The 23,685-nt window shown below is 45.1% G+C and overlaps 2 protein-coding genes across 4 annotated transcripts in view; one reads left to right on the top strand and one right to left on the bottom strand.

Moving 5' to 3' along the window:
• LOC138370457 (fibroin heavy chain-like) overlaps positions 1-1,911 on the bottom strand; it is a 118,086-nt gene extending 116,175 nt beyond the window's left edge. The window contains exons 1-3 of the mRNA XM_069334826.1: positions 1,824-1,911; positions 989-1,176; positions 290-663 (exon numbers count right to left, since the gene is read on the bottom strand). Coding sequence (XP_069190927.1) covers positions 290-663; positions 989-1,176; positions 1,824-1,911 — 650 coding nt within the window. The remainder of the gene's footprint in view (positions 1-289; positions 664-988; positions 1,177-1,823) is intronic.
• Positions 1,912-11,179: 9,268 nt separating this feature from the next.
• LOC123751508 (carbonyl reductase [NADPH] 3) overlaps positions 11,180-23,685 on the top strand; it is a 105,815-nt gene continuing 93,309 nt past the window's right edge. Inside the window, exon 1 of one of the 3 annotated variants that reach the window (XM_069334986.1) lies at positions 11,180-11,271. In XM_069334986.1, the coding sequence (XP_069191087.1) occupies positions 11,224-11,271 (48 nt within the window). In that variant the 5' untranslated portion in view covers positions 11,180-11,223. Of the gene's footprint in view, positions 11,374-23,685 lie in introns of all 3 variants that reach the window. The other 2 variants (XM_069334987.1, XM_069334988.1) reach the window with 2 other exon arrangements.

Below are 23,685 nucleotides of genomic sequence, written 5' to 3'. Positions count from 1 at the left end.
TTTTTTGGAGCGGGCTCACAGATGGCGTTGATGTCGCTGCTCCGTGCTTTGACGATGGACTTGGGTTCGTAACACCTCACCACCAAAAATGAATGGGGGTTTGGGTTTCTAAAACAAAGGAAAACAAACCAAATTAGTACGTTAGTTCAAAACCAAACAGACGCACATAAACAATGGACTGATGTGGCGAGGATGTCTTGTCCGCAAAACTGCCTTAACAGGAAAAATCAGGCACAAGGAAAACTCGAAGATCATAGGCAATGACCTGCCTAATGTGACTTCCAGAAACCTTATTGGGATGCCCGTTAGAGGCACAATTATCTCACATATCTTGAGTAAGGATCTACAGAGGCTCGATCTGGGGTGAATCGACACCTCCCTGTGTTGTGGCACCGCTGGTGACTGGTCACAGAAGGCATTTCTTGTACCAGTCTGGTAGTCCTTCAGATAGACGGAAACCTGGAATACAGGGGACTGATGATTTGGAGTAACAGCGATAGTTTTTAAATCGGTACTTACAGCATAACTGCTTACTAGGCCCACATCTAGTCCCAACAGGGCTGCTTGTACAATGAAGATTGTGTTTGCTCTTCCACCGTCAGGTCGACCAACGTTCCGTATAATGTTGAATCCATGCTCAGCAATTACGCGGGGGGTGTCAACCTGTCAGGAACAGTCACTCATAAAAATATTTCTCCTACTCCCTGTATCAACAATCACCTTCCGGGTCCCTTCTTCGACTGCAATACTCACCGGGCAAGTCTCTAATCCCTGGTGTCTCTCCACGATGTTCATAGGAGCCATCATCTGACGGTTCGTCCACTGGTCCTTACTTAGAGCACACACAAGAATAATACAAAAAAACGCCAAGAAACATTTAGCTAACTTAGGAATAAGTTTCATGAGCCTGTAATATCCATAGCCGGCTATATCCATTAGCCTGGCTTGGATCAAAGAGGGTACTAGAACCTGTGCACATACCTCATACCTCTGACGTCTGGGAAATCTCTGGCCGGTTCCGTGAATATAGTACCTTGCCATACCGCAAGTACTTATGTGCCGTCACTCCAGACTCTTGGGTATCCGTGGGTGCTTGTACATGAGGCCTCTCATCTTGCTCAGTTGCTTCTGTCGCTGTAGCCCCATGTTTCTCGTCGGGAGAAGAGTCGGCAGAATCTGTTGGGTATAGGGAGAATTAAACAATTTATATAATTTCACGTCTGCCTGTACCTGGGTATTAATGTTTCCTGCTGTCACCTCAGACTTTATTGCTGCTCCGGCCGGCTCGTCCACAATCTTGAGATGATCGTAGTTCCAACCAGTCGCCAAGTCGTTGGCAAGTACTACGTCTATCCCAGCTATAGGCAGGGTATCAACTGCTGCCAACGTGCATGTGCCACTGAAATAGGGCGAGTCTAGATGTACTTGCACTAAGGGGGCAACGTACCGCGTTAAAGGAAACCCAACTAGGACAACCTTTTGTCTCCTGTCAACACTCATTCCCTCGGGTATCACGATCAGGGACTGGGCTGCTCCACTATCTCTGAGCACTACAACTGATCTACCAGTATGATCACTCGTTACATACCCGCCTGAAGTGTGAGGGGCAAACAATTCTGGTCCTTCTCTACTCGTCATTAGCGACTGGGTTCTCACTGGTGGTGTTGTACAACCCACCAGCATTACTTCTCTGTGTGGGTCGTTACCTCTTCTGCCTTGGCATATAGCACCAATGTGCCCTCTCTGCCCACAAGTCCAATACACTACGTTCCTCCTTGGACTACGATGTTTTGGACTGCTAGGATTAGTCCTTCAGGGACTACCTGGGAGCGTCTTCATAGCACTTTGTGGGACGGATCTCTTCTTCTGGACGGGATTTACCAAGCAGTCGTGGGTAATTCTTCGGGACATACCTAGTAGAGGATCGATGAGTTAGGATGTACTCCTCAGCCATGGTGGCAGCCGCACTCAGGGTCTCTACCTGCTGTTCTTCTAGGTATGTCTTGAGATCTCCAGACAGACATTCCTTAAAGTCCTCCAACAATATGAGCTGTTTGAGTTCTTCTTTCGTCTTCACCTTTCGAGATGCACACCATTCCTAAAAAAGCCGTTCCTTGATGTTCGCAAACTTGGTGAACGTGTGCTCCGGGGTCTTCAGGTTCCTGAACTTTTGCCTATAAGCTTCAGGCACCAACTGATAAGCCATAAGCACTACCTTCTTCACCTTGTCGTAATCACTGGAGTCATCAAGGGACAACGTGGAGTAGGCAATTTGGGCCTTCCCAGTCAAGATGGACTGTATCATGATGGCCCAATTCTCCTTTGGCCAATCCAAAGAGGTAGGAACCTTCTCGAAGGCAGCGAAGAACTTCGAAACTTTCTTTTCATCGAGTCTTGGGACCATCTTTATATTTCTCACCGGATCGAAACTATTTGTATCCTTTGTTTTCCTCTGACCACCTAATCGTAGCACTTCCAACTCGTGGAGTCTTTCCTTCTCCTTTTCTTGTCTTTCTCGTTCTTTTTCTCTTAATCGCTCTAATTCCAACCGTTTCATTTCCATTTCCTTCGCTATTTCCTTTTCTTTTTGTTGTCTTTCCCGCTCTCTTTCTCTCCTTTATCGCTCTTCTCTTTCTCTTTCTCGCTCGTCTCTTTCTAACTCTTCTCTTTCTCTATCTCGCTCTAATTCCAAATGTTTCATTTCCATTTCCTTCTCTTTCATTTCTCGTTCTATTTCTAATTTCTCCCACTTTATCTCACGATTTATTTCTAAGGCATGCATTTTGACAGTTAGAAAACTTACATTCAGTTCACCCGCATCACTTTCACCGTCACTGCCTTTATCTTCCTGTTCAGTGGAAGCCACCACACTTTCCTTTGCACTTTGGGCCTCTCTTTCCAGCTTCTCCCAGGACGTTAAGTGCTTATGAACCTTCGGTAAGATTTCGACACGGGAATCACTCTCACGTATTTTGATCTCTAGATAGGCACTCACCAGCACAAGTTCTTGCTTTCCCAGATATTTCAATCAAGCAAGACAGTCGTCCTTCTTCAGAAATTCCTGAACATCGTCCAGATCCTCAATGGTCACGCTCCCTGCCATTTTATCACCGAAGTCGTGCACGAGTACTTAACACACCACTCTATTTGACACTAGGCATTTATAATAACCGAGCACCGCGCTCGCCAATACTGCACTTAATCACACTGAGCACCGCACATATAACGTTCTAAAAATAACAAACAGGGGAATTATTCACAGGGGATTGCACTACGTCACCACCCCTGTCAAACGTACTTGACAAGAGGTCGGATCCCACTGGGGATGTCAATTATGTTATAGCCACAATGGGTTCCAACCGGGTTCTTTTCTGGTGGTACTAAAGTTCTGGTATCCGGCCCCAAGTTAGTAGTGGTTTTCAAGGGGTGAGCTCGGTAATGCAAGTAAAACAAAAGGGGGTTTGTATTGAATTCTACACTTCATAAAATGTCGATATATTAACATATGATAACTTTTTCCATCACCTCATAAATAATCGTAACAAAAGTATTAGTACACCTAATATGTACTAATCTCATGGAACACTAAGCACTCTTCGATGCTGGCGATGCAGTCTTGTAAGCTACCGTGTTTCGTCATCCCTAGTACTATCCTCAGCAGGTACCGGGAAACAACCATGAGTCTACCCTGGCCATGGGCCAGCCAAACCACAGTCTCACAAAGTGCTTCCTCGTGAAGGCCTATAATCACAGTCCAGCCTGGTGCTGGCAGATACCATCAGCCTGGCGATGCTGGGCCACTTCATATGCAAATACTATGGTAGCGAGCCCTAGGCAGGAGCTTCGTGCAACTTGTTGGTTACTCTCCTCTTCAGCACCTTAGTCAGTCATCTCTTCTATTAGCCAGCCCCAGGTACGGCGAATCCCGTCACTGCCACTCCACAGGCAGACAGAACACTTCACAGTTCTTTTCCGGCGGCAGCTCACTGCTTCCGTAAAGCAGACTGGTGTAGAGACCTTGGCTGCCCTGGGTAGACTGACTGTCCTTGTATCACAGCAGCCTTACGTCGACTCTGTGATTACAGACATGTCATCAGTACACTGGGACACTAGGAAACAACACTTACTGATTTAGACACACACCCAACTCTGCCTACAATAGCTGGCGATGATTTTCTAAGCACCACCTCACCAGAGGTCAGCACCGTCTGCCTCTCGAGCTACCAGGACAAGAATCTAGCATTTCTGGCTGGTATAGTCTTGTCACTACTAGATGGTATCGTCCAATTAGTGGGGGGTTTTGGAGCGGGCTCACAGATGGCGTTGATGTCGCTGCTCCGTGCTTTGACGATGGACTTGGGTTCGTAACACCTCACCACAAAAAATGAATTTGGTTTGGGTTTCTAAAACAAAGGAAAACAAACCAAATTAGTACGTTAGTTCAAAACCAAACAGACGCACATAAACAATGGACTGATGTGGCGAGGATGTCTTGTCCGCAAAACTGCCTTAACAGGAAAAATCAGGCACAAGGAAAACTCGAAGATCATAGGCAATGACCTGCCTAATGTGACTTCCAGAAACCTTATTGGGATGCCCGTTAGAGGCACAATTATCTCACATGTCTTGAGTAAGGATCTACAGAGGCTCGATCTGGGGTGAATCGACACCTCCCTGTGTTGTGGCACCGCTGGTGGCTGGTCACAGAAGGCATTTCTTGTACCAGTCTGGCAGTCCTTCAGGGAGACGGGAACCTGGAATACAGGGGACTGATGATTTGGAGTAACAGCGATAGTTTTTAAATCGGTACTTACAGCATAACTGCTTACTAGGCCCACATCTAGTCCCAACAGGGCTGCTTGTACAATGAAGATTGTGTTTGCTCTTCCACCGTCAGGTCGACCAACGTTCCGTATAATGTTGAATCCATGCTCAGCAATTACGCGGGGGGTGTCAACCTGTCAGGAACAGTCACTCATAAAAACATTTCTCCTACTCCCTGTATCAACAATCACCTTCCGGGTCCCTTCATCGACTGCAATACTCACCGGACAAGTCTCTAATCCCTGGTGTCTCTCCACGATGTTCATAGGAGCCATCATCTGACGGTTCGTCCACTGGTCCTTACTTAGAGCACACACAAGAATAATACAAAAAACCGCCAAGAAACATTTAGCTAACTTAGGAATAAGTTTCATGAGCCTGTAATATCCATAGCCGGCTATATCCATTAGCCTGGCTTGGATCAAAGAGGGTACTAGAACCTGTGCACATACCTCACATACCTCTGACGTCTGGGAAATCTCTGGCCGGTTCCGTGAATATAGTACCTTGCCATACCGCCACATGTGCCGTCACTCCAGACTCTTGGGTATCCGTGGGGTGCTTGTACATGAGGCCTCTCATCTTGCTCAGTTGCTTCTGTCGCTGTAGCCCCATGTTTCTCGTCGGGAGAAGAGTCGGCAGAATCTGTTGGGTATAGGGAGAATTAAACAAGTTATATAATTTCACGTCTGCCTGTACCTGGGTATTAATGTTTCCTGCTGTCACCTCAGACCTTATTGCTGCTCCGGCCGGCTCGTCCACAATCTTGAGATGATCGTAGTTCCAACCAGTCGCCAAGTCGTTGGCAAGTACTACGTCTATCCCAGCTATAGGCAGGGTATCAACTGCTGCCAACGTGCATGTGCCACTGAAATAGGGCGAGTCTAGATGTACTTGCACTAAGGGGGCAACGTACCGCGTTAAAGGAAACCCAACTAGGACAACCTTTTGTCTCCTGTCAACACTCATTCCCTCGGGTATCACGATCAGGGACTGGGCTGCTCCACTATCTCTGAGCACTACAACTGATCTACCAGTATGATCACTCGTTACATACCCGCCTGAAGTGTGAGGGGCAAACAATCCTGGTCCTTCTCTACTCGTCATTAGCGACTGGGTTCTCACTGGTGGTGTTGTACAACCCACCAGCATTACTTCTCTGTGTGGGTCGTTACCTCTTCTGCCTTGGCATATAGCACCAATGTGCCCTCTCTGCCCACAAGTCCAATACACTACGTTCCTCCTTGGACTACGGTGTTTTGGACTGCTAGGATTAGTCCTTCAGGGACTACCTGGGAGAGTCTTCATAGCACTTTGTGGGACGGATCTCTTCTTCTGGACGGGATTTACCAAGCAGTCGTGGGTAATTCTTCGGGACATACCTAGTAGAGGATCGATGAGTTAGGATGTACTCCTCAGCCATGGTGGCAGCCGCACTCAGGGTCTCTACCTGCTGTTCTTCTAGGTATGTCTTGAGATCTCCAGACAGACATTCCTTAAAGTCCTCCAACAATATGAGCTGTTTGAGTTCTTCTTTCGTCTTCACCTTTCGAGATGCACACCATTCCTGAAAAAGCCGTTCCTTGATGTTCGCAAACTTGGTGAACGTGTGCTCCGGGGTCTTCAGGTTCCTGAACTTTTGCCTATAAGCTTCAGGCACCAACTGATAAGCCATAAGCACTACCTTCTTCACCTTGTCGTAATCACTGGAGTCATCAAGGGACAACGTGGAGTAGGCAATTTGGGCCTTCCCAGTCAAGATGGACTGTATCATGATGGCCCAATTCTCCTTTGGCCAATCCAAAGAGGTAGGAACCTTCTCGAAGGCAGCGAAGAACTTCGAAACTTTCTTTTCATCGAGTCTTGGGACCATCTTTATATTTCTCACCGGATCGAAACTATTTGTATCCTTTGTTTTCCTCTGACCACCTAATCGTAGCACTTCCAACTCGTGGAGTCTTTCCTTCTCCTTTTCTTGTCTTTCTCGTTCTTTTTCTCTTAATCGCTCTAATTCCAACCGTTTCATTTCCATTTCCTTCGCTATTTCCTTTTCTTTTTGTTGTCTTTCCCGCTCTCTTTCTCTCCTTTATCGCTCTTCTCTTTCTCTTTCTCGCTCGTCTCTTTCTAACTCTTCTCTTTCTCTATCTCGCTCTAATTCCAACCGTTTCATTTCCATTTCCTTCGCTATTTCCTTTTCTTTTTGTTGTCTTTCCCGCTCTCTTTCTCTCCTTTATCGCTCTTCTCTTTATCGCTCTTCTCTTTCTCGCTCTTCTCTTTCTAACTCTTTTCTTTCTCTATCTCGCTCTAATTCCAAATGTTTCATTTCCATTTCCTTCTCTTTCATTTCTCGTTCTATTTCTAATTTCTCCCACTTTATCTCACGATTTATTTCTAAGGCACGCATTTTGACAGTTAGAAAACTTACATTCAGTTCACCCGCATCACTTTCACCGTCACTGCCTTTATCTTCCTGTTCAGTGGAAGCCACCACACTTTCCTTTGCACTTTGGGCCTCTCTTTCCAGCTTCTCCCAGGACGTTAAGTGCTTATGAACCTTCGGTAAGATTTCGACACGGGAATCACTCTCACGTATTTTGATCTCTAGATAGGCACTCACCAGCACAAGTTCTTGCTTTCCCAGATATTTCAATCAAGCAAGACAGTCGTCCTTCTTCAGAAATTCCTGAACATCGTCCAGATCCTCAATGGTCACGCTCCCTGCCATTTTATCACCGAAGTCGTGCACGAGTACTTAACACACCACTCTATTTGACACTAGGCATTTATAATAACCGAGCACCGCGCTCGCCAATACTGCACTTAATCACACTGAGCACCGCACATATAACGTTCTAAAAATAACAAACAGGGGAATTATTCACAGGGGATTGCACTACGTCACCACCCCTGTCAAACGTACTTGACAAGAGGTCGGATCCCACTGGGGATGTCAATTATGTTATAGCCACAATGGGTTCCAACCGGGTTCTTTTCTGGTGGTACTAAAGTTCTGGTATCCGGCCCCAAGTTAGTAGTGGTTTTCAAGGGGTGAGCTCGGTAATGCAAGTAAAACAAAAGGGGATTTGTATTGAATTCTACACTTCATAAAATATCGATATATTTACATATGATAACTTTTTCCATCACCTTGTAAATAATCGTAACAAAAGTATTAGTACACCTAATATGTACTAATCTCATGGAACACTAAGCACTCTTCGATGCTGGCGATGCAGTCTTGTAAGCTACCGTGTTTCCTCATCCTTAGTACTATCCTCAGCAGGTACCGGGAAACAACAATGAGTCTACCCTGGTCATGGGCCAGCCAAACCACAGTCTCACGATGTGATTCCTCGTGAAGGCCCACAAACACAGTCCAGCCTGGTGCTGGCAGATACCATCAGCCTTGCGCTGCTGGGCCACTTCACGTGCAAATACTAGGGTAGCGAGCCCTAGGTAGGAGCTTCGTGCAACTCGCTGGCTACTCTCCTCTTCAGCACCTTAGTCAGTCATCTCTTCTATTAGCCAGCCCCAGGTACGGCGAATCCCGTCACTCTCACTCCACAGGCAGACAGAACACTTCACAGTTCTTTTCCGGCGGCAGCTCACTGCTTCTGTAAAGCAGACTGGTGTAGAGACCTTGGCTGCCCTGGGTAGAATGACTGTCCTTGTATCACAGCAGCCGAACGTCGACTCTGTGAATACAGACATATCATCAGTACACTGGGACACTAGGAAACAACCCTTACTGACTTAGATACATGCACCCAACTGCGCCTACAATAGCTGGCGATGATTTTCTAAGCATCACCTCACCAGAGGTCAACACCGTCTGCCTCTCGAGCTACCAGGACAAGAATCTAGCATTTCTGGCTGGTATATTCTTGTCACTACTAGATGGCATCCTCCAATTAGTGGGGGTTTCGGGAGCGGACTCACAGATGGCGTTGATGTCGCTGCTCCGTGCTTTGACGATGGACTTGGGTTCGTAACAAGCACCAGTGTGACCACTAGCACCAGTGTGACCACTAGCACCAGTGTGACCACTAGCGCCAGTGTGAGCACTACCACCTGTGTGACCACTTACACAAGTGTGTCCACTGCCACCTGTGTGACCATTAACACCAGTGTGACCATTAACACCAGTGTGACCATTAGCACCAGTGTGACCACTAGCACCAGTGTGACCATTACCACCTGTGTGACAACTAGCACCAGTGTGACCATTAACACCAGTGTGACCACTAGCACCAGTGTGACAACTAGCACCAGTGTGACCATTAACACCAGTGTGACCATTAACACCAGAGTGACCACTAGCACCAGTGTGACCACTAGCACCAGTGTGACCACTAGCACCAGTGTGACCATTAACACCAGTGTGGCCACTAGCACCAGTGTGACCACTAGCACCAGTATGACCACTAGCACCAGTGTGACCATTAACACCAGTGTGACCACTAGCACCAGTGTGACCACTAGCACCAGAGAGATCACTGGCACCAGTGAGATCACTCAGATGCTAGTGGTCACACTGGTGCAATTGGCTAGTCCTGGTTATTGTATAGAGTAGTGACGACCAATGTTCAAGTTATTGTATAGAGTAGTGATGACCAATTCTCTGGTTATTGTATAGAACAGTGATGACCAATGTTCTAGTTATTGTATCGAGTAGTGATGACCAATGTCCTGGTTATTATGAAGAGTAGTGATGACCAATGTCCTGGTTATTGTGAAGAGTAGCGATGACCAATGTCCTGGTTATTGTGAAGAGTAGTGATGACCAATGTCCTGGTTATTGTGAAGAGTAGTGATGACCAATGTCCTGGTTATTGTGAAGAGTAGTGATGACCATTGTCCTGGTTATTGTGAAGAGTAGTGATGACCAATGTCCTGGTTATTGTGAAGAGTAGTGATGACCAATGTCCTGGTTATTGTGAAGAGTAGTGATGACCAATGTCCTGGTTGTTGTGTAACGTATCGGAATTTGGAGAAAGAAAGAAACTCATAGAGTGAGGGAGGTAGACAGGTGGAAGGGAGGAGTGAGGAAGAGAGGTTAGGAAAAATGGAAAGTGTATAATGAGAGAAAAAGGAAGAGGAAGGAAAGTTATGAAGGAAAGAGTTAGGAAGTGCTGACATCATCCTTTCAAGAGTTACTTATTAGATAAGGAATGTAACTTGACTGTTCTACAGTATTATCTGATGTTATGACCTGATAACAGTAAGCATGTAAATCATAAAGTCAGGAATCTTGAAGTCATAATCTTAAGCCAGTAAACTTCAGAGAGCTCTCCACCTAGCTTTCACTATCCAAGATTTAGGGATCAGAATTAAAGACAACTTAAAAATTAGGTTAATCAATTAATAAGTTTATATTCACTAATATGGGTACCACATTTCAACCATTTCACTTGATGTTCAAATATCAACATTAATATAGAATTAGTCACCACAGAAGAACTTGAGAGCAACTACAGCTGACTGCCCCCTGAAAATTACACAACACTTGAATTGGTAAACACCAAATATACGTCAGCCTTGCACTGTCACTCACCAAATCTCTTATTATAAGATGGTTGGCAAGGAGTGGTGATACGGCTGACAGACAGTGACACCGGCCTGGGACAAGCCTGTATAAACATAGCGATGCTCCTCTCTCCACTGTCTATATCTATGTATATGTGTACCAGTTCTGAGTATCAAATGTACAGTTCCACGGGTATTTAAGGGGGAACTGGGAACGAAAGTCAGCCTACTAGGAGAGAGCCTCTGGCTATCTTTTTACCTAGACAGCAGCTTTTTTGATGGAAACAACACAACCACCCGTCTGTAATTATCAGCTAAGCAGAGAGCGAAGTCGCCTGATGCGGCACGAGATAAAGACAACCAGTGACAATTAACATTCGAATGGTGTGAGCCGACAGCCTGGCGCCGCCAATATCCTGTACGTTGTATGTGAAATATTAAGTACAAACATTTATGGTGTTACAGTTGTAGATATGTGATAGAAGATTTAGCTCAGGGCCAATGTCAGTGTGCATACAGCATGAATGATGAAGACTGAGGATATTTAGATTAGAACGCACCTATGAGGGAGGTGCGTGACAAAGGTGAAAAATTGCATAATTGTCCATAGTATTGAAAAACACGAATATGTACTTGGATGCAAAGTTTTTTAAATTTAAGTTTTACAATTAAGTAATATTAGAAAAAAGAAAACAAATAAATTGCCCCTTGATATAGATTATAATTCATAACATGTAACATTTGCAATGCATATTAATCTTTAGGCGTCATGATATTTCTACCTTTATAATTTATAAAAACACAATGAGAGTAAAATATTTATTTGGAGGCGCAGTATGGCAACACCGCCGCCGACCCGCCTCCAAGGTGAGAATGGTGGCGGCGGCGGTCCTCCCCAGTACCGCCTTGACCGTCGCTCAGGTAAGGCTCTACACTACACTGTATTGACTGCTTGTGTTGACCGTCGGTCAGGTAAGGCTCTACACTACACTGTATTGACTGCTAGTGTTGACCGTCGGTCAGGTAAGGCTCTTCACTACACTGTATTGAATTCTTGTGTTGACCGTCGTTCAGGTAAGGCTCGACAATACACTGTTGACTGCTGCTGTCAACACTATATAAACACTCGGAATTATATATTTACAAAAGTTTTGAGGATGTTCTTGTTAGGCCTACTGAAATATTTATATATTTTAATGAAAATTTTTTGAAGATGATTTTTGTGTTAGAATTTACTCTAATTTTGTATCCGTCAAACTGACTGACAGTTAATCTTCGTCACATTTGTTACTTATGACGAGTACCAAAATTGTGTACAATGTTGGAGGCTCCTCTTATTGTGTTGTGTGAGAAGTGAGGGCGGTGGACCAGGGAGGTGGGCTGCTGTACAGTACCAGGACATTACTGTGAGAGGTGAGGGACAGTGGTCAGCAATGCCACACCCCCATAATAGGACAGTATCAAAGTGATGCCACACCCCCATAATGGGTCAGTATCAAAGTGATGCTACACCCCCATAATGAGTCAGTATCAAAGTGATGCTACACCCCATAATGGGTCAGTATCAAAGTGATGCTACACCCCCAAAATGAGTCAGTATCAAAGTGATGCTACACCCCCATAATGGTCAGTATCAAAGTGATGCCACACCCCCCATAATGAGTCAGTATCAAAGTGATGCTACACCCCATAATGGGTCAGTATCAAAGTGATGCTACACCCCCAAAATGAGTCAGTATCAAAGTGATGCTACACCCCCATAATGGTCAGTATCAAAGTGATGCCACACCCCCCATAATGATCAGTATCAAAGTGATGCTACACCCCCATAATGGTCAGTATCAAAGTGATGCTACACCCCCATAATGGTCAGTATCAAAGTGATGCTACACCCCCATGATGGTCAGTATCAAAGTGATGCTACACCCCCATAATGGTCAGTATCAAAGTGATGCCACACCCCCATAATGGGTCAGTATCAAAGTGATGCTACACCCCCATAATGAGTCAGTATCAAAGTGATGCTACACCCCATAATGGGTCAGTATCAAAGTGATGCTACACCCCCAAAATGAGTCAGTATCAAAGTGATGCTACACCCCCATAATGGTCAGTATCAAAGTGATGCCACACCCCCCATAATGATCAGTATCAAAGTGATGCTACACCCCCATAATGGGACAGTATCAAAGTGATGCTACACCCCCAAATTGGGTCAGTATCAAAGTGATACTACACCCCCATAATGGGTCAGTATCAAAGTGATGCCACACCCCCATAATGGGACAGTATCAAAGTGATGCCACACCCCCATAATGGGACAGTATCAAAGTGATGCCACATTCCCATAATGGGACAGTATCAAAGTGATGCCACACCCCCATAATGGGACAGTATCAAAGTGATGCCACACCCCCATAATGGGACAGAATCAAAGTGATGCAACACCCCCAAAATATGTCAGTATCAAAGTGATGCCAAGCTCCAATAATTGGACAGAATCAAAGTGATGCAACACCCCCATAATAGGTCAGTATCAAAGTGATGCTACACCCCTATAACGGGTCAGTGTCAAAGTGATGTCACACCCCCATAATTGGACAGTATCAAAGTGATGCCACACCCCCATAATGGGACAGTATTAAAATGATGCCACACCCCTATAATGGGTAAGAATCAAAGTGATGCCACACCCCCATAATGGGTAAGAATCAAAGTGATGTAACACCCCCATAATGGGTCAGTATCAAAGTGATGCCACACCCCCATAATGGGTCAGTATCAAAGGGATGCCACACCCCCATAATGGGACAGTATCAAAGTGATGCTACAACCCCATAATGGGACAGTATCAAAGTGATGTCACACCCCCATAATGGGACATTATCAAAGTAATGCCACACCCCCATAATAAGACAGTATCAAAGTGATGCTACACCCCCATAATGGTCAGTATCAAAGTGATGCTACACCCCCATAATGGTCAGTATCAAAGTGATGCTACACCCCTATAATGGTCAGTATCAAAGTGATGCTACACCCCCATAATGGTCAGTATCAAAGTGATGCTACACCCCCATAATGGTCAGTATCAAAGTGATGCTACACCCCCATAATGGTCAGTATCAAAGTGATGCTACACCCCCATAATGGTCAGTATCAAAGTGATGCTACACCCCCATAATGGTCAGTATCAAAGTGATGCCACACCCCCATAATGGGTCAGTATCAAAGTGATGCTACACCCCCATAATGGGACAGTATCAAAGTGATGCTACACCCCCAAATTGGGTCAGTATCAAAGTGATACTACACCCCCATAATGGGTCAGTATCAAAGTGATGCCACACCCCCATAATGGGACAGTATCAAAGTGATGCCACACCCCCATAATGGGACAGTATCAAAGTGATGCCACATTCCCATAATGGGACAGTATCAAAGTGATGCCACACCCCCATAATGGGACAGTATCAAAGTGATGCCACACCCCCATAATGGGACAGAATCAAAGTGATGCAACACCCCCAAAATATGTCAGTATCAAAGTGATGCCAAGCTCCAATAATTGGACAGAATCAAAGTGATGCAACACCCCCATAATAGGTCAGTATCAAAGTGATGCTACACCCCCATAATAGGACAGTATCAAAGTGATGCTACACCCCTATAACGGGTCAGTGTCAAAGTGATGTCACACCCCCATAATTGGACAGTATCAAAGTGAAGCCACACCCCCATAATGGGACAGTATTAAAATGATGTCACACCCCTATAATGGGTAAGAATCAAAGTGATGCCACACCCCCATAATGGGTAAGAATCAAAGTGATGCAACACCCCCATAATGGGTCAGTATCAAAGTGATGCCACACCCCCATAATGGGTCAGTATCAAAGGGATGCCACACCCCCATAATGGGACAGTATCAAAGTGATGCTACAACCCCATAATGGGACAGTATCAAAGTGATGTCACACCCCCATAATAAGACAGTATCAAAGTGATGCTACACCCCCATAATGGGTCGGTATCAAAGTGATGCTACACCCCTATAATGGGTCAGTATCAAAGTGATGCTACACCCCCATAATGAGTCAGTATCAAAGTGAGGCCACACACCCATAATGGGAAAGTAACAAAGTGATGCTACACCCCCATAATGGGTCAGTATCAAAGTAATGCTACACCCCCATAATGGGTCAGTATCAAAGTGATGCCACGCCCCAATAATGAGTCAGTATCAGAGTGAAGCTACACCCCCATAATGGGTCAATATCAAAGTGATGCTACACCCCATAATGGGACAGTATCAAAGTGATGCTACAACCCCCATAATGGGACAGTATCGAAGTGAGGCTAGTACAATCCCATAATGGGTCAGTATCAAAGTGATGCCACACCCCCCATAATGGGACAGTATCAAAGTGATGCCACACCCCCATAATGGGTCAGTATCAAAGTGATGCTACACCCCAAAATGGGACAGTATCAAAGTGAGGCTGGTACACCCCCATAATGGGTCAGTATAAAAGTGATGCTACAGCCCCATAATGGGTTAGTATCAAAGTGAGGCTAGTACACCCCATAATGGGTCAGTGTCAAAGTGATGCTACACCCCCATAATGGGTCAGTATCAAAGAGAGGCTACTACACCCCCATAATGGATCAGTATCAAAATGATGCTACACTCCCATAAGGGGTCAATATCAAAGTGATGCTACACCCCCATAATGGGTCAGTACCAAAGTGATGCTACACTCCCATAATGGGACAGTATCAAAGTGGTGCTATTCCCCTATAATGGAACAGTAACAAACTGAAGCTACACCCCCATAATGGGCCAGTAACAAAGTGATGCTACACACCCATAATGGGTCAGTATCAAAGTGATGCTACACCGCCATAATGGGACAGTATCAAAGTGATGCTACACCCCCATAATGGGACAGTATCAAAGTGATGCTACACCCCTATAATAGGACAGTATCAAAGTGATGCCACACACCCATAATGGGTAAATATCAAAGAGATGCTACACCCCTATAATGGGTCAGTAACAAAGTGATGCTACACCCCCATAATGGGACAGTATCAAAATGATGCTACACCCCCATAATCGGTCGATATCAAAGTGATGCTACACCCCCATAATGGGTCAGTATCAAAGTGAGGCCACACACCCATAATGGGAAAGTAACAAAGTGACGCTACACCCCCATAATGGGTCAGTATCAAAGTGATGCCACACCCCCATAATGGGTCAGTATCAAAGTGATGCTACACCCCCATAATGAGTCAGTATCAAAGTGATGCTACACCCCATAATGGGTCAGTATCAAAGTGATGCTACACCCCCAAAATGAGTCAGTATCAAAGTGATGCTACACCCCCATAATGGTCAGTATCAAAGTGATGCCACACCCCCCATAATGAGTCAGTATCAAAGTGATGCTACACCCCATAATGGGTCAGTATCAAAGTGATGCTACACCCCCAAAATGAGTCAGTATCAAAGTGATGCTACACCCCCATAATGGTCAGTATCAAAGTGATGCCACACCCCCCATAATGATCAGTATCAAAGTGATGCTACACCCCCATAATGGTCAGTATCAAAGTGATGCTACACCCCCATAATGGTCAGTATCAAAGTGATGCTACTCCCCCATGATGGTCAGTATCAAAGTGATGCTACACCCCCATAATGGTCAGTATCAAAGTGATGCCACACCCCCATAATGGGTCAGTATCAAAGTGATGCTACACCCCCATAATGAGTCAGTATCAAAGTGATGCTACACCCCATAATGGGTCAGTATCAAAGTGATGCTACACCCCCAAAATGAGTCAGTATCAAAGTGATGCTACACCCCCATAATGGTCAGTATCAAAGTGATGCCACACCCCCCATAATGATCAGTATCAAAGTGATGCTACACCCCCATAATGGGACAGTATCAAAGTGATGCTACACCCCCAAATTGGGTCAGTATCAAAGTGATACTACACCCCCATAATGGGTCAGTATCAAAGTGATGCCACACCCCCATAATGGGACAGTATCAAAGTGATGCCACACCCCCATAATGGGACAGTATCAAAGTGATGCCACATTCCCATAATGGGACAGTATCAAAGTGATGCCACACCCCCATAATGGGACAGTATCAAAGTGATGCCACACCCCCATAATGGGACAGAATCAAAGTGATGCAACACCCCCAAAATATGTCAGTATCAAAGTGATGCCAAGCTCCAATAATTGGACAGAATCAAAGTGATGCAACACCCCCATAATAGGTCAGTATCAAAGTGATGCTACACCCCTATAACGGGTCAGTGTCAAAGTGATGTCACACCCCCATAATTGGACAGTATCAAAGTGATGCCACACCCCCATAATGGGACAGTATTAAAATGATGCCACACCCCTATAATGGGTAAGAATCAAAGTGATGCCACACCCCCATAATGGGTAAGAATCAAAGTGATGTAACACCCCCATAATGGGTCAGTATCAAAGTGATGCCACACCCCCATAATGGGTCAGTATCAAAGGGATGCCACACCCCCATAATGGGACAGTATCAAAGTGATGCTACAACCCCATAATGGGACAGTATCAAAGTGATGTCACACCCCCATAATGGGACATTATCAAAGTAATGCCACACCCCCATAATAAGACAGTATCAAAGTGATGCTACACCCCCATAATGGTCAGTATCAAAGTGATGCTACACCCCCATAATGGTCAGTATCAAAGTGATGCTACACCCCTATAATGGTCAGTATCAAAGTGATGCTACACCCCCATAATGGTCAGTATCAAAGTGATGCTACACCCCCATAATGGTCAGTATCAAAGTGATGCTACACCCCCATAATGGTCAGTATCAAAGTGATGCTACACCCCCATAATGGTCAGTATCAAAGTGATGCTACACCCCCATAATGGTCAGTATCAAAGTGATGCCACACCCCCATAATGGGTCAGTATCAAAGTGATGCTACACCCCCATAATGGGACAGTATCAAAGTGATGCTACACCCCCAAATTGGGTCAGTATCAAAGTGATACTACACCCCCATAATGGGTCAGTATCAAAGTGATGCCACACCCCCATAATGGGACAGTATCAAAGTGATGCCACACCCCCATAATGGGACAGTATCAAAGTGATGCCACATTCCCATAATGGGACAGTATCAAAGTGATGCCACACCCCCATAATGGGACAGTATCAAAGTGATGCCACACCCCCATAATGGGACAGAATCAAAGTGATGCAACACCCCCAAAATATGTCAGTATCAAAGTGATGCCAAGCTCCAATAATTGGACAGAATCAAAGTGATGCAACACCCCCATAATAGGTCAGTATCAAAGTGATGCTACACCCCCATAATAGGACAGTATCAAAGTGATGCTACACCCCTATAACGGGTCAGTGTCAAAGTGATGTCACACCCCCATAATTGGACAGTATCAAAGTGAAGCCACACCCCCATAATGGGACAGTATTAAAATGATGTCACACCCCTATAATGGGTAAGAATCAAAGTGATGCCACACCCCCATAATGGGTAAGAATCAAAGTGATGCAACACCCCCATAATGGGTCAGTATCAAAGTGATGCCACACCCCCATAATGGGTCAGTATCAAAGGGATGCCACACCCCCATAATGGGACAGTATCAAAGTGATGCTACAACCCCATAATGGGACAGTATCAAAGTGATGTCACACCCCCATAATAAGACAGTATCAAAGTGATGCTACACCCCCATAATGGGTCGGTATCAACGTGATGCTACACCCCTATAATGGGTCAGTATCAAAGTGATGCTACACCCCCATAATGAGTCAGTATCAAAGTGAGGCCACACACCCATAATGGGAAAGTAACAAAGTGATGCTACACCCCCATAATGGGTCAGTATCAAAGTAATGCTACACCCCCATAATGGGTCAGTATCAAAGTGATGCCACGCCCCAATAATGAGTCAGTATCAGAGTGAAGCTACACCCCCATAATGGGTCAATATCAAAGTGATGCTACACCCCATAATGGGACAGTATCAAAGTGATGCTACAACCCCCATAATGGGACAGTATCGAAGTGAGGCTAGTACAATCCCATAATGGGTCAGTATCAAAGTGATGCCACACCCCCCATAATGGGACAGTATCAAAGTGATGCCACATCCCCATAATGGGTCAGTATCAAAGTGATGCTACACCCCCATAATGGGACAGTATCAAAGTGATGCCACACCCCCATAATGGGACAGTATCAAAGTGATGCCACATTCCCATAATGGGACAGTATCAAAGTGATGCCACACCCCCATAATGGGACAGTATCAAAGTGATGCCACACCCCCATAATGGGACAGAATCAAAGTGATGCAACACCCCCAAAATATGTCAGTATCAAAGTGATGCCAAGCTCCAATAATTGGACAGAATCAAAGTGATGCAACACCCCCATAATAGGTCAGTATCAAAGTGATGCTACACCCCTATAACGGGTCAGTGTCAAAGTGATGTCACACCCCCATAATTGGACAGTATCAAAGTGATGCCACACCCCCATAATGGGACAGTATTAAAATGATGCCACACCCCTATAATGGGTAAGAATCAAAGTGATGCCACACCCCCATAATGGGTAAGAATCAAAGTGATGTAACACCCCCATAATGGGTCAGTATCAAAGTGATGCCACACCCCCATAATGGGTCAGTATCAAAGGGATGCCACACCCCCATAATGGGACAGTATCAAAGTGATGCTACAACCCCATAATGGGACAGTATCAAAGTGATGTCACACCCCCATAATGGGACATTATCAAAGTAATGCCACACCCCCATAATAAGACAGTATCAAAGTGATGCTACACCCCCATAATGGTCAGTATCAAAGTGATGCTACACCCCCATAATGGTCAGTATCAAAGTGATGCTACACCCCTATAATGGTCAGTATCAAAGTGATGCTACACCCCCATAATGGTCAGTATCAAAGTGATGCTACACCCCCATAATGGTCAGTATCAAAGTGATGCTACACCCCCATAATGGTCAGTATCAAAGTGATGCTACACCCCCATAATGGTCAGTATCAAAGTGATGCTACACCCCCATAATGGTCAGTATCAAAGTGATGCCACACCCCCATAATGGGTCAGTATCAAAGTGATGCTACACCCCCATAATGGGACAGTATCAAAGTGATGCTACACCCCCAAATTGGGTCAGTATCAAAGTGATACTACACCCCCATAATGGGTCAGTATCAAAGTGATGCCACACCCCCATAATGGGACAGTATCAAAGTGATGCCACACCCCCATAATGGGACAGTATCAAAGTGATGCCACATTCCCATAATGGGACAGTATCAAAGTGATGCCACACCCCCATAATGGGACAGTATCAAAGTGATGCCACACCCCCATAATGGGACAGAATCAAAGTGATGCAACACCCCCAAAATATGTCAGTATCAAAGTGATGCCAAGCTCCAATAATTGGACAGAATCAAAGTGATGCAACACCCCCATAATAGGTCAGTATCAAAGTGATGCTACACCCCCATAATAGGACAGTATCAAAGTGATGCTACACCCCTATAACGGGTCAGTGTCAAAGTGATGTCACACCCCCATAATTGGACAGTATCAAAGTGAAGCCACACCCCCATAATGGGACAGTATTAAAATGATGTCACACCCCTATAATGGGTAAGAATCAAAGTGATGCCACACCCCCATAATGGGTAAGAATCAAAGTGATGCAACACCCCCATAATGGGTCAGTATCAAAGTGATGCCACACCCCCATAATGGGTCAGTATCAAAGGGATGCCACACCCCCATAATGGGACAGTATCAAAGTGATGCTACAACCCCATAATGGGACAGTATCAAAGTGATGTCACACCCCCATAATAAGACAGTATCAAAGTGATGCTACACCCCCATAATGGGTCGGTATCAACGTGATGCTACACCCCTATAATGGGTCAGTATCAAAGTGATGCTACACCCCCATAATGAGTCAGTATCAAAGTGAGGCCACACACCCATAATGGGAAAGTAACAAAGTGATGCTACACCCCCATAATGGGTCAGTATCAAAGTAATGCTACACCCCCATAATGGGTCAGTATCAAAGTGATGCCACGCCCCAATAATGAGTCAGTATCAGAGTGAAGCTACACCCCCATAATGGGTCAATATCAAAGTGATGCTACACCCCATAATGGGACAGTATCAAAGTGATGCTACAACCCCCATAATGGGACAGTATCGAAGTGAGGCTAGTACAATCCCATAATGGGTCAGTATCAAAGTGATGCCACACCCCCCATAATGGGACAGTATCAAAGTGATGCCACACCCCCATAATGGGTCAGTATCAAAGTGATGCTACACCCCAAAATGGGACAGTATCAAAGTGAGGCTGGTACACCCCCATAATGGGTCAGTATAAAAGTGATGCTACAGCCCCATAATGGGTTAGTATCAAAGTGAGGCTAGTACACCCCATAATGGGTCAGTGTCAAAGTGATGCTACACCCCCATAATGGGTCAGTATCAAAGAGAGGCTACTACACCCCCATAATGGATCAGTATCAAAATGATGCTACACTCCCATAAGGGGTCAATATTAAAGTGATGCTACACCCCCATAATGGGTCAGTACCAAAGTGATGCTACACTCCCATAATGGGACAGTATCAAAGTGGTGCTATTCCCCTATAATGGAACAGTAACAAACTGAAGCTACACCCCCATAATGGGCCAGTAACAAAGTGATGCTACACACCCATAATGGGTCAGTATCAAAGTGATGCTACACCGCCATAATGGGACAGTATCAAAGTGATGCTACACCCCCATAATGGGACAGTATCAAAGTGATGCTACACCCCTATAATAGGACAGTATCAAAGTGATGCCACACACCCATAATGGGTAAATATCAAAGAGATGCTACACCCCTATAATGGGTCAGTAACAAAGTGATGCTACACCCCCATAATGGGACAGTATCAAAATGATGCTACACCCCCATAATCGGTCGATATCAAAGTGATGCTACACCCCCATAATGGGTCAGTATCAAAGTGAGGCCACACACCCATAATGGGAAAGTAACAAAGTGACGCTACACCCCCATAATGGGTCAGTATCAAAGTGATGCTACACCCCCATAATGGGTCAGTATCAAAGTGATGCCACACCCCAATAATGAGTCAGTATCAGAGTGAAGCTACACCCCCATAATGGGTCAATATCAAAGTAATGCTACACCCCCATAATGGGACAGTATCAAAGTGATGCTACACCCCTATAATAGGACAGTATCAAAGTGATGCCACACACCCATAATGGGTAAATATCAAAGAGATGCTACACCCCCATAATGGGTCAGTAACAAAGTAATGCTACACACCCATAATGGGTCAGTAACAAAGTGATGCTACACCCTCACAATGGGACAGTGTCAAAGTGATGCTACACCCCCATACTGGGTCAATAACTAAGTAATTCAACACCCCCATAATGGGTCAGTATCAAAGTGATGCTACACCCCCATAATGGTCAGTATCAAAGTGATGCAACACCCCCATAATGGTCTGTATCAAAGTCATGCTACACCCCCATAATGGTCAGTATCAAAGTGATGCTACACCCCCATAATGGTCAGTATCAAAGTGATGGTACACCCCCATAATAGTCAGTATCAAAGTGATGCCACACCCCCATAATGGTCAGTATCAGAGTGATGCCACACCCCCATAATGGGTCAGTATCAAAGTGATGCTACACCCCCATAATGAGTCAGTATCAAATTGATGCTACACCTCCATAATGAGTCAGTATCAAAGTGATGCTACACCCCCATAATGGTCAGTATCAAAGAGATGCCACACCCCCCATAATGGTCAGTATCAAAGTGATGCTACACCCCCATAATGGGACAGTGTCAAAGTGATGCTACACCCCCAAATTGGGTCAGTATCAAAGTGATACTACACCCCCATAATGGGTCAGTATCAAAGTGATGCCACACCCCCATAATGGGACAGTATCAAAGTGATGCCACACCCCCATAATTGGACAGTATCAAAGTGATGCCACACCCCCATAATGGGACAGTATCAAAGTGATGCCACACCCCCATAATGGGACAGAATCAAAGTGATGCAACACCCCCATAATATGTCAGTATCAAAGTGATGCCAAGCTCCCATAATTGGACAGAATCAAAGTGATGCAACACCCCCATTATAGGTCAGTATCAAAGTGATGCTACACCCCTATAACGGGTCAGTGTCAAAGTGATGTCACACCCCCATAATGGGACAGTATCAAAGTGATGCCACACCCCCATAATGGGACAGTATTAAAGTGATGTCACACCCCTATAATGGGTAAGAATCAAAGTGATGCCACACCCCCATAATGGGTAAGAATCAAAGTGATGCAACACCCCCATAATGGGTCAGTATCAAAGTGATGCCACACCCCCATAATGGGTCAGTATCAAAGTGATGCCACACCCCCATAATGGGACAGTATCAAAGTGATGCTACACCCCCATAATGGGACAGTATCAAAGTGATGCCAAACCCCCATAATGTGACATTATCAAAGTAATGCCACACCCCCATAATGGGACAGTATCAAAGTGATGCTACACCCCCATAATGGGTCGGTATCAAAGTGATGCTACACCCCCATAATGGGTCAGTATCAAAGTGATGCTACACCCCCATAATGAGTCAGTATCAAAGGGAGGCCACACACCTATAATGGGAAAGTAACAAAGTGATGCTACACCCCCATAATGGGTCAGTATCAAAGTGATGCCACACCCCAATAATGAGTCAGTATCAGAGTGAAGCTACACCCCCATAATGGGTCAATATCAAAGTGATGCTACACCCCATAATGGGACAGTATCAAAGTGATGCTACAACCCCCATAATGGGACAGTATCGAAGTGAGGCTAGTAAACTCCCATAATGGGTCAGTATCAAAGTGATGCCACACCCCGATAATGGGACAGTATCAAAGTGATGCCACACCCCCATAATGGGTCAGTATCAAAGAGAGGCTACTACACCCCCATAATGGGTCAGTATCAAAGTGGTGCTACACCCCCATAAGGGGTCAATATCAAAGTGATGCTACACCCCCATAATGGGTCAGTACCAAAGTGATGCTACACTCCCATAACGGGACAGTATCATAGTGGTGCTATTCCCCTATAATGGAACAGTAACAAACTGATGCTACACCCCCATAATG

Source organism: Procambarus clarkii, chromosome 32, assembly GCF_040958095.1.
Source record: "Procambarus clarkii isolate CNS0578487 chromosome 32, FALCON_Pclarkii_2.0, whole genome shotgun sequence".
In the NCBI taxonomy this organism is placed as follows: Eukaryota; Metazoa; Arthropoda; class Malacostraca; order Decapoda; family Cambaridae; genus Procambarus; species Procambarus clarkii.
Note: the sequence above shows the minus strand (reverse complement) of the source record. Positions and strands in the feature narration are given on the sequence as shown.